Source organism: Myxine glutinosa, chromosome 11, assembly GCF_964187855.1.
Source record: "Myxine glutinosa chromosome 11, kmMyxGlut1.1, whole genome shotgun sequence".
Taxonomy (NCBI): domain Eukaryota; kingdom Metazoa; phylum Chordata; class Myxini; order Myxiniformes; family Myxinidae; genus Myxine; species Myxine glutinosa.
In genome coordinates, this window is record NC_136271.1 from 111,815,366 (window position 1) to 111,827,872 (window position 12,507).

At 44.7% G+C, this 12,507-nt stretch overlaps 1 protein-coding gene across 1 annotated transcript; it reads right to left on the minus strand.

The window, feature by feature from the left end:
* Positions 1-2,321: 2,321 nt before the first annotated feature.
* On the minus strand, positions 2,322-10,927 carry LOC144894205 (uncharacterized). The gene is made up of 5 exons (XM_078786304.1): positions 9,793-10,927; positions 8,357-9,042; positions 3,353-3,405; positions 3,145-3,234; positions 2,322-2,551 (listed from the first exon to the last, which is right to left on the minus strand). Exons 1-5 carry the CDS (start codon positions 10,915-10,917, stop codon positions 2,322-2,324), a joined length of 2,184 nt encoding a protein of 727 aa, XP_078642430.1. The 5' UTR covers positions 10,918-10,927.
* Positions 10,928-12,507: the final 1,580 nt, after the last annotated feature.

Genomic DNA, 12,507 nt, shown 5'->3' on the forward strand with positions numbered 1-12,507 from the left:
GTTTAGGACCTCCCCTTACCTCCTCCCATCTTCCCCATGAAACAACAACAACAACAACTACAACTACAACTACAACAACAGAGGAGAATGGGGGCGGCGCGGCGCGGGGGAGTGTGCGTCCTCACACCGGCTCGGTTAGCTGCCATTGACCATGCGCTCCGACGGGGTTACCACGAAGGGGCTCCCTGTCAGCCCCTCGTCAAGGGCGGAGCTGGTAACCCCCCCGCACGCACCCAATGAGAAGCAACGGGCCGATTCCATCTGGGGCGGAGCTAACGAGCCGAGGGCGTGTCACTCCCCGCCGGATATACGCGGCCACTTACCGGACGTGACGTGAGATGCGCCCCCAGCTTGGAGAAAGAAAGTCACCTTCGAGCGCTGAGTGAGACCTCCCGCATCTCTGGACCGGAGCGGGTCGATTCTGTCCTTGAGCCAAGAGTGCACCTTGAGCCATCGACTACCCGCTTTCCTTGCCATCAATCCCCGTGTGAGTCAGTTTTGTCCCGTTTATCTGTCGTCTGTCGGGGCTAATATAAGAGTGTGTCTAAGTGCCTGCCTTTCTATGCTGTCCCTCTCATTCCTGTAATCTGACCTTCCGCAATATTATAACCTCCTCCGGAGGTCTTGAGAACTGAACCCTTGGTGTCGTGTCATTTTAATCCCAGCCGTTGTGTCCTTTTCCTTCATTGATCTAGCGTAGCGCGACTCGGCCAAGGTTCGAGTATAATCGGGTAAACGTGCAGACGCGGTCATACCAAACCGCTCGGTGAACCAACATCCACAACCGCGTCTGTAACAATATATATATATATGTGTGTGTGTGTGCAAGTTATCTGATTGTGTCTGATCGGGATGAGCATCGCAACCACAACACGTACAAGGCTGAATGATGCCTCATTTGAGAGCTTTTGGGTGCAGACAGTGCATGAGGAGGTTTAAAATCATTGTTCTTCATGCAATCTCGAGATGTCTTCATTTTTGTGGTGTATATACTCAGAGTCGTTGATTTGCATATACACAGGAAGTTTAAAAAAAACTATTCAATCAATCTGTCTATATCTGTCGATGTATGACTGAACTTCAAGTGAACGGTATTTCATTCCTGCTTGTATGTTTGTGAACACGATAACTCAAAAAATTATGGACAGAATCGGCCGAAACGTGGTGGACAGGTTGGGTGTGTGACAAGGGCGAATAGATTCGATTTTGGTGAAGATTTGAATCCAGATCCGGATCAGAGAATCTTTTAAGTGATTCTTCACCATTGAGTGATAGGGCCAAAGATGATATATAGCACGATATTTCAAAAACTTGAGGACGTTTTATGATAAAACTTGGTGAATTAGTTGGTTGGACAACTTGGTGAACAAAGACAAGCTGATTAGATTTTGCTTCAGGTCCGAATCCAGATCTGGCCTATCAGTGGGATACAAAACATAGACTGTTCCCCCTGGCCGAGGTTTGCTCTCTCTCTATAGACTACCGTTCAGGTTCTGTCATGTGAAGGTAATCCACCATTTTTTAAATGTCCCTTGTAATTGTGTACGTTTCGATGAATTTAATAAAGTTGGAAATGAAACGCTCGATTTGGTAATCAGTTTTGGTGGATATGGTAATGATTCAAAATCAGAGTTGGCAACCCTGCTGCACTGAACAATAATTCCAACCACTCAACCCTAACAACATCACAAACATTGACACTAACACCCACTTCAAACAGTTCAATATGCTCATCACAAGCACCCTTCATAAATGTTCTGTAGAACTTGTACACAACTCAATATAATTTTTATGGAACCTATGGGTTCTATAGAACTCTGGGGAGAGGTCGGTTGTTCCATATAATTAGTTAGACATTCTACAGAAATTCTATAGTACCTTAAGACCAAATTCGATAGAATTTCTGTAGAAAATTTATGTGGAACCGTTCTATAGACCATGTCCTAAAGTACTACAGACGTTCTATAGAACGTCTTTTGAAATCTTCTGTATAATTTCTAAAGTACATTTTTTGCAGGGCCAAACCTATCTTGTTCACAAACAAATGGGCAGACAGACAGACAGACAGACAGGGGTGAAAACATAACCTCCGTAACTATCATTATCGAAGAGTGTATGGTCATGGCTCCATGAAGGCAAGAGCACAACATCCTAGAGAGATAGCTTCCGGGAGATCGATCAGCCATCTCTGTGCTGTAGGCCTGTTTGAGCAGAACTGACTAGGGCTGATCAACAACAACAATGGCAACAACAATACGAGAACTGGTGCTAATTTAATTGGCTTGGACTTTTTTTACTAGACTTGGCTTTTCCTTGATGGACTACAGTGGCACAGACATATTGCAAGTCTCCTTCCCTTGACAGCAACGATGGCTTATGTTCTGAAAATCCTCACATTCGTCCAGCAAGCCAAAGTCAACCCCACTGTGGATTCGGTCATTCAGCCACTTCTTTGCATTGCTATCACTTTGCGAGACCAGGTGCCAGTGTAGCTGAAACTCCTGGAAGCTGCCATTTATACAGCCGATACCCTGGATCTCCAACCTCGTTTCTATAGCAAAGAAAAAGTCTGGGGGATTCCGAGTTTGCAAGGACTTCCATGCTGTGAACAAGGTGATTATTAGCGATAAATATCCTCTTCCGACAACCGAATACCTCACTGTACCTACTTCTATGGCTCTATTGTTTTCAACAAATTGGACTTGCACAAGGAGACTTCAAGGCACGGACCTCGCCGCCTTCATTACGCATGATAGTGGAGATTTTTTTTGCAAGTCATACACACATGCCATTGGGATTGAGCTCCACAATCAGCTGTTGCCAAAAACGATGTCATCTATCTTCAATGGCATCCCGGGCCCGGGTGTGTCCTTGTACTTGCTTGACATCGTGGTGCATTGTCCCAACATCTCAATCAATGCATGACAAATGCCTATTGCAAAAGTTCCAAGCACTCGTCCAGCCCAACCTCATGCTGAATGGTGACAAATGTCTATTCACGGTACCCAAAATGGGGACTTTAGGCTCTCAGCCCTTGGGATTCTCCCTCTAAAGCCCAAAGTGGAAGCAATTCATTGCATTCCTGATCCTAAATCTGCTCCTCAGCTCACCTTTTTCTTGGACATGACCACCGACTGCTACTACCTGAAGTTCTTGCCACAGTACGAAACCAACACTTCACAGTTGCATCCGCTTCTCCATTAAGAAGGAGGTCCCCTGGGAATGGACTCCAGCCTGTCAAACATTTGTACACAAACTGAAAGCACAACTCACGACAGCTTCTCTTCAGGCTCATTTTGACATCAACAGTGCCTTGCAACATCAACGACATCAACAGTGCCTCAGCAACAACCTTGGTCCTTGGTCACCTGTGATGCCTCAACAGCCACGGCTTCAGGTGGTGTTCTGTTGCAGATGCAAGATGGTGGGAAGAAGCCCATATATTTTGTGTCCCGTGCAACCCTTTTTATTAAACACTTTTATTTTACTTCATCGGAACTTTGTTTGTTTGTCCCGTTTCAAATCTTTGAGCCGTTCGTTTTTTAGGTTCCATACGTCCTAGAGAGCTGAAATTTGGCCTAAGGTCCTCTTTTCTGGTACATTTTCATCTATCAAATTTTAATTAAAAATAAAAAAGATTTAAAACTTTAAAAAAGAAAAGAAAAGTGTGTAGCCCTAAAACATGTTTTTTCGTTTACTTGTTGCACACTTTTATTTAACTTCATCGGAACTTTGTTTGTTTGTCTTGTTTCAAATCTTTGAGCCATTCGTTTTCTAGGATCCATACGTCCTATAGAGCTGAAATTTGGCCGAAGGTCCTCTTTTCTGGTACATTTTCATCTATCAAAATTTAATTTTAGAAATAACATTAAAAAAAAAAGAGTTTTAAACTTTAAAAAATAAAATAAAAGTGTGTAGCCCTAAAACGTGTTTTTTTCGTTTACTTGTTACACACTTTTATTTAACTTCATCAGAACTTTGTTTGTTTGTCTTGTTTCAAATCTTTGAGCCGTTCGTTTTTTAGGTTCCATACGTCCTAGAGAGCTGAAATTTGGCCTAAGGTCCTCTTTTCTGGTACATTTTCATCTATCAAATTTTAATTAAAAATAAAAAAGATTTAAAACTTTAAAAAAGAAAAGAAAAGTGTGTAGCCCTAAAACATGTTTTTTCGTTTACTTGTTGCACACTTTTATTTAACTTCATCGGAACTTTGTTTGTTTGTCTTGTTTCAAATCTTTGAGCCATTCGTTTTCTAGGATCCATACGTCCTATAGAGCTGAAATTTGGCCGAAGGTCCTCTTTTCTGGTACATTTTCATCTATCAAAATTTAATTTTAGAAATAACATTAAAAAAAAAAGTTTTAAACTTTAAAAAATAAAATAAAAGTGTGTAGCCCTAAAACGTGTTTTTTTCGTTGACTTGTTACACACTTTTATTTAACTTCATCAGAACTTTGTTTGTTTGTCTTGTTTCAAATCTTTGAGCCGTTCGTTTTTTAGGTTCCATACGTCCTAGAGAGCTGAAATTTGGCCTACGGACCTCTTTTCTGGTACATTTTCATCTATCAAATTTTAATAACAAAAAAAACAAAAAACGTTTAAAACTTAAAAAATAAAAAATAGAGTGTGTAGCCCTAAAACATGTTTTTTTCGTTTACTTGTTATAGAGAGCTGGCAACATAGCCTAGAGGTGTGCACACCCACCTCTGCTCTGACCTAGCCTGGGTTCAAATCTCGACAACAACTATAAACGATTACCCTGATGCTTTTCATCCCAGGCATTAATCAATGGATGGACATTAAGCTGGGTGTGAGCAATAGTTTGTGGACATTGAAGACCCCACGGTGTCGTTCGCAAAGAGCAATGTGAGTTATCACCAGCACCCTGAACAAATTTTTAATTCCTGCTCTAACTTGCAGGGGACAGTGCTTCGGTGGTACAGCCATGCCCCTAGCAAATATTGATGCAGAGTTCTGCATACAAAGATGAATGTGATGAAGAAGATTCCTGCGAATTTTTGCATACAACTGTGAATATGTTAAGTTCATACTAATGAATGTATTCTATAGGTGAACCAATTTCATAAGATAATCAATCTCCAAATATTTGTATTAATTTTTAATAACCAATTGTTATTTCTGGCATGTTCCAATTCAGAAGCGCGCGCGATTCAGACATTGGTACAAACGATTTTAATCAATACCATGGTGGTGTAAATGACGGATAAATAAGGAAATACATTCGAAGGTGACCTTTACACGATTGCGTTTTCTACCTTACCTGCATCTTAAAGTATATTGACAATGGTGTCAGGGAAAGAAGTACCTGGACCAATCCAACAAAGCAGGAGCACCTGCTGGAAGAGGAAATGAAATAAATAAAGGCAGATTTAAATTGCTCCCATTTCACCTGTTTTGGCCCAAACAGGTCCATGCCCGAATTGTTGCCACATTTTCTGTACGGTGCATATTTGGAGCACCCCAGGTTCCACCAATCCCTGGCTCTGGCACCGCATTCCAGAAGCTTCCACTGATAATTCAGTGGCCTATGCGAGTAGGCGAGTTTTTGTAGGCACTCTGAACATATTACAAATTCCTTCCCTGATTGTCACTGAGAGGGCAAAGGCAAACCACCCAGTGTAATTATTGCCTTGGGCCTGCTTTGCCAGCACTGAACTTGCCTTCTGGCAGAACACCAGAAAGAATGGTCAAATGTGCTCTCTGGTGTTTCTATACAGTGGTCAGCTGCGGTTTTCCAACAAACAGTGGAAAACACATGGAATGTTATTAGTAAAGGTTTCAAAGGCTGTCACATAACAGCACGTGTTAGTTTACACCCAGGAGTGTTACATCTCCCACAAACCGCCCTCAGGGTCACCAACACAGACACACAAAACATATTATGAACCGTGTTGGCTTGTCTCGCGTTGCCTTCTGAGCGAATGGCGAATGGTGCTGAAGACATCTGTTGAAATCCAATACAGTGTGCAGATTTGTCTGTTTTATCCCAATGTCCTTCAAATATATTTAAATCTACACCGATGTCTATATCAACTACTGTATTTGTCCTGCTTTGATATGAGCCAGGGTAGAAAGGTTTTTCCCTTTTTAAAAAGGTATCATGGGCAAAATAATAAATTATTTCCCGACATGTGAGTTCATGCAACACCTTACCCCACACAGTCTTGAGAAACAAAGACATCGGCGGGGTCTGCAAGCGGTAGATTTGATTGGTGGTGATAATGTAAAATGCCCTAATATTTTGTCCAAGTAATGCTAAACGGAAGTTCTTTTGAAAGTTCCAAAAGGCAATTTGTGTTCTCGTGTTCAAGTCCAGCGCTTTCATAAAGTATCCACACGCCTTGAATTTTGTACACCGCTCCTTTCCTAACCCATCTCCAGGTGCTGCATGACGTCATTGCCGGGCACCGAAGGGGGCCCGGCAATGACGCGTGCTGAAAGTGAGTACTCAGTTTCACTCCGGTTGTTTGTTTGTTTGTTTGTTTGTCTGGGCGATATATATCAGCCATTTTTTGAGCTGGGAAGCTGAAATTTGGGCACAATAGTGAGCAAGTGCTTTGGAAAAAACGGTATTTTTTGTTTTTAGATTTATCAATTAATTGCACAATTAATTGCACACATTTAATTTTTATCGATTAATTAAGTACGGTACTTATTTACTGTATTTCCTTTCTCATCTGAGCAATATCTCAGGCACCTTTTTAGCTAGGAAGCTGATATTTGGACACCACTTTGACCAAGTGATTGGGCTGTAAAGGGTATTTTTACTCCCGTCAGGGAGTAATGCATTCGATTGTGTGTGTGTGTGTGTGTGTGTGTGTGTGTGTGTGTGTGTGTGTGTGTGTGTGTGTGTGTGTGTGTGTGTGTGTATGTGTGTGTGTACATATGTGTGTGAACAAGATATCTGAAAAAGTTCTGAACGGATTTGGGTGAAAGTTGGTGGGATGATTGCCTTTGGGATAAGGAAGAATTGATTAGTTTTTGGTGAAGCTCAGGATATTATTCCGGATCCAGGAATTTTTTGAAGGATTGTTTACCATTGGAAGATAGGGCTCATTTTTTTAAACATTATCTTCTATATATTCTATATTTAACATTGTGATATGAAAATAGTTTTCATATTTGTTGTAAATGTAGTTTAAATTCGTGGTTATGCATTAGAGCGGTGTATTTTGTTAGCAGCGTCGTCTCCAAGGTTCTTTTTTTTTTTTCCTAATAAAGACATATTCTGTCATTTTAAAACCACCAAAGTGTGTATTCGGTTTCCCCGTTTCATAAAATGTATCGTTTGATACGTACAATGCTTTAAAACTGTTTTTTTTTTTAACCTCAGAAGAGATATCAACATTTACCTCAGCGAATGTCAATCGCGGTGTCAGTATTTGATGAACTTATAAAGACTTAGGTGAGTTATAAGTGTGACAAGCATGTGCATAATCACAGGACCGATCCCTTCCACACTCACTCCTCTTTAATGCGCAGCCCGGAAAGGAAAACCACAAGCCCCCAGTGTAGGCCCAGCTTCCTCTACCAAGCCGTATGCCCCGCCTCTTTTATATCCACCTTCCTGTTTAATCCCATGCAATACATAACATCTCCCCCCCCCACCCCCCTCCCATTAACAGTGAAAATACCAATGTGAAAATAACAGTGAAAAGCATACCAATGCATACAAAAATACAGACATACAAAATTGCTAAATTGCAAATGCAAAATTGAATGCGAAAATTGAATTGAAATTGAAAATCGAATGCAAAATACATACAAGAATATTAGCTACAGGTCAAGGCGAGTAGGCGCCTTTCGAACTCTGGATGATCGTCGGGGTGCAAAGCCGCCACACGGCTCCACTGGTGGTGCTGCAACAGCGTTATTGGGGTCAGTCTCAGGGAGTGGTGCAAAGCCACCACACGGCTCCACTGGTGGTGCTGCAACAGCGTTATTGGGGTTAGCCTCAGGGAGTGGTGCAAAGCCGCCACACGGCTCCACTGGTGGTACTACAACAGCGTTATTGGGGTCAGCCTCAGGGAGTGGTGCAAAGCCGCCACACGGCTCCACTGGTGGTGCTACAACAGCATTATGGGGTTCAGCCTCAGGGAGTGGTGCAAAGCCGCCACACGGCTCCACTGGTGGTGCTACAACAGCGTTATTGGGGTCAGCCTCAGGGAGTGGTGCAAAGACGTCAAACGCCCCCACTGGTGGTGCTGCAACAGCGTTATTGGGTTCAGCCTCAGGGAGTGGTGCAGTCCTATCTGCGGCAACAATGTCGCTGTTCACAGGTTCAGGAAGTGGCGAGATATCCTTTGTGAAAATGACAGGATGACAGGACCGATACCGGACATGATCAAGGTGCCTCTGCACGACTCGATTGTCCTCTCGTTTGATGACGTAGGACAATGGTCCCTCATTTTTGTGAACCCGCCCTGGTAACCAAACCATTCCGTGACCAAAGTTTCTCGCAAACACCGGGTCCCCGACCTTTATAGAGCGCTGTACAGCATGTTTGTCATGGTGAAGTCTCTGTTTCCACTGATTTTGATACACAACCGACACCACATCTGGTCTTACACAATCCAGTCGTGTACGCAAACGTCGTTTCATCAGCAGCTCAGCCGGTGTCACCCCTGTTGTTGTGTGGGGAGTGATGTGGTGAGCAAAAAGCACACGTGATAGTCTGGTCTGAAGGCTTCCGCCGGGTATCTTACTTAGACCAGACTTGACGAAACTCACAGAGCTTTCAGATAGTCCATTTGAAGCTTGATGGTGTGGGCTCACAAACTTGTGAATTATACCATTCAGGCGGGTGAATTCAGTGAATTCAGAACTTGAGAAACAGGTCCCATTGTCCGTGACTATTAAGCGTGGCAAACCATGAGTGGCAAAGCACTGGCGCAGCCTCTCTATGGTAGCGTGTGAGGTTGCTGTATGTGTTACATAGGCGTCGATCCATTTAGTGTGAGCGTCCGTAACAACAAGGATCATATGGCCTTCGATGGGTCCAGCATAGTCAAGCTGAATCCTCTGCCATGGTTCGGTGGGCCATTCCCAGGGGTGTAATGGTGCCTTAGCAGGGGCGTTTCGACTGCTTTGGCATGCATAACAATGTTTCACACTGTAAAGTATCTCGACAAACTACGATCAATTGTCGTACGCGTTTATTCACTCTGCCGATCAAGGCCCGATTCACAGCAGCGCCATCCTGGCGTAGGGATACAACCGGGTCCCGGTGTAGGGATACAACGGTGAATATTTGCACTGCATACATGACATCCTCCCCTTTAAGTCCAAAATTACCACGAGCAATACGTGCTAGATTTCCAGAATTGACATTTCAAAAGCAACATTTCCAAAACATGTGAAAATATGTGTGCAAACGGTTATGAGAATAATGAAAATACGTGAAAGTAGAACATGTGTCAACGTGAAAAAAAAACATCTTCAAAGATTCAACCGGTCGGGTGCTTTTCTCTCACGCATTGAGCGTCGCGGTGTACCAGTGGATACAGAGTCCGAGGTGATTCCTTTGGGTCGCGGTGTACCAGTGGATACAGAGTCCGAGGTGATTCCTTTGGTCTCCACGAAGGGTGTAGCGTTTGCAGAGGTTTTCGGGGCATCCGAGCCGGCTGGAGCGGCCACGACGATCTCCGGCAGTGGCGGGTCGAACTGTTGTCCTGACTGTGACGATGCTACAGGCTCCATCGACTCACAGTGACGGTAGGTTATGTGGTCCTGATGTCGACGAATTTCGCGGCCGTCCTGCAGGCAAATCACACAGGACAGTGGACCTGGCTTCTCGATGATGTCCCCCGGTAGCCACGTCGCACCTGCACCAAAATTTCGGGAAAACACTGGATCTCCAATGTTGATACATCGACTGTTGGACGTCTTATCGTGCACCAACTTTTGATTAAGCTGGCTCTGATAAACATTTGATGATATGTCTGGTTTGAGATTGTCAAGTGTCGATCTCAAGTGTCGTTTCATCAATAACTCAGACGGAGCTGCACCGGTTGTTGATTGTGGCGTGATGCGGTATTTGAACAGGAGACGAGACAGCTTTGTTTCCAGGGTTCCCTCCTGAAGTTTCTGCAATCCGGATTTGATGATTCCTACGGATCGTTCGGCCAAGCCATTTGAAGCCTGGTGATGTGGGCTGACAAACTTATGTTTGATGCCGTTCCGACGTGTGAACTCGGCAAACTCGGTACTGGAAAAACACGAACCGTTATCACTCACGATCATCCTGGGCAGACCATGAGTGGCGAAACAGCGTCTGAGTCTTTCGATGACAATGGCTGACGTAGTACCACGCGTCACATAGGCATCAATCCATTTTGTGTGCGCGTCCGTAATTATTAGAATCATGCTGCCGTTAATAGGCCCGGCATAATCGAGATGTAGGCGATGCCACGGTTCGCTGGGCCATTCCCAGGGATGCAGTGGCGCTTTCGCAGGTGTATTCCGGGTGCTCTGGCAGGGGTAACAATGTCGAACATGATGTTCGATATCAGCATCAAGATTCGGCCACCACACATAGTTTCTGGCGAGTGACTTCATCTTCACAATCCCGGGGTGACAGTCATGGATTTCATCCATGACCCTGGAACGCAGATTTTTCGGGATCACGACACGACATCCCCAGAGTAGGCAACCATTTTCCACACTGAGTTCGTTTTTACGTGCTTTAAAAGCCGCAAAATCTGGGTCACCCTCAGGTAGCAAATGCCATCCAAGCTGTACAGCCTGGACAGTTCTGGACAGAACGGGGTCTCGTCGAGTATGAGTGCGGATCTGGCCGGAATCGACAGCACAATCTTCCAGATGATCCATCAGTGCGATAATGGATCCTGGTGTAGGCGAATCATCAACGGATTCTGGAAGGGGTAACCGACTCATGGCATCTGCATTTGTGATAGACGAACCGGGCTTATAACATATGGTGTAGTCATAAGCAGCGAGAAACAGGGACCAGCGGATGATCCTGGGCGGTAGTGTGTCAGATGTCGCCTTAGTTGGACCAAACAGACTGGTCAGCGGCTTGTGATCAGTGCGAATCGTGAAATGATGTCCAAGAAGGTACTGGCGAAATTTGCCGACGCCGAAAACGATTCCCAATCCTTCCTTGTCAAGTTGGGAATAGTGTTTCTCTGCCGGGGACAACGTTCTGGATGCAAATGCAACCGGTCTTTCCATACCGTCAGGCATCACGTGTGATAATACACTCCCCACTCCATACCGACAGGCATCGCATGTCAGCACAAGATCCTTCTCTGGATCAAAATGAACGAGAACATTGGACGATTTGAGCAGATCCTTAGAGGTCTGGAATGCTGATTGTTCAGTAAACCCCCAGCTCCAGGAGACTCCTTTCCTCAAAAGCCGATAAAGGGGGCCCAAAACGTCGGTCACATTCGGGATGTAACGACCATAGAACTGAAGCAAACCGAGGTATGACTTCAATTCGGTCACATCTCATGGAGCAGGAGCATCCTTGATAGCTCGGACTTTCTCATCTGTCGGGTGTAGACCCTCGGCATCAATCGTATGACCCAGGTACGTACTGATGGCACCATAAACTTGCACTTGTCTCGACGCAAACGTAGGCCGGAGTCCGAAATCTTCTTCAGAACTCTCTCCAGGTTCTGTAGATGTTCCGCGTCCATACGACCAGTAACCAGAATATCATCCTGGTAACAAACGACGTTGCGTTCGGCGGCAAACAAACTGTCCATGACACGCTGATAAATTCCAGGTGCAGATTTCACTCCAAAACTAAGTCGGTGGTACCTGTACAACCCACGATGCGTGTTGATGGTAAGATACTGTTTCGAATTCTCGTCCAAGCAGAGCTGTAGATAGGCGGATTTGAGATCGAGTTTCGTAAAAGTCTTTCCTCCCGTGAGACGAGCATAGAGGTCTTCGATCCTCGGGATTGGATATTTATCCAATGAAGAACACCTGTTCACGGTCATTTTATAATCTCCACATATGCGGATGGACTGGTCCAATTTTATGACCGGAACGATGGGCGCCGCCCATTCGGCATACTGGATTTGCTCGATGATCCACAGATTTTCAAGATGATCCAGTTCCTTGTCAATCCGCTCACGCAGGGCGAAAGGGACTGGGCGAGCCCTGTAAAATATAGGATTGGCATCCCGGTCAACCCTGAGTTTAGCCGTATGTCCTTTCAAGGTTCCAAGCTCATCCTTGAAGACATCCGGGTACGTATCCAGCACATTTTTGAGTGTGTATGCTGCGGTAGGAGAAACGTTGGCTGCCCGGAGTTGATGAATGCTTTCCCACTTCAGTCGAATTATGCTCAACCAGTTCCTGCCGAGTAAGGAAGGGCCCTTTCCAGGAATGACGATCAGGGGTAGGTGAAACTCACGGTTATCGTAGCCCACCGTGACGTCACATGTACCGCAGGGAACAATCTTCTCACCTGTATAGGTGGAGAGTCCATAGGTAGTAGGTTTCAGATGG

Coding starts and splice junctions, on each gene's coding strand:
- LOC144894205 (XM_078786304.1), bottom strand. CDS start 10,917: ATGAGTCGGTTACCCCTTCCAGAATCCGTTGATGATTCGCCTACACCA. Junction 9,043..9,792: donor AGCCAGGTCCACTGTCCTGT/GTGATTTGCCTG, acceptor GAACCATGGCAG/AGGATTCAGCTTGACTATGC. Junction 3,235..3,352: donor ACAGGTGACCAAGGACCAAG/GTTGTTGCTGAG, acceptor AATGTTTGACAG/GCTGGAGTCCATTCCCAGGG.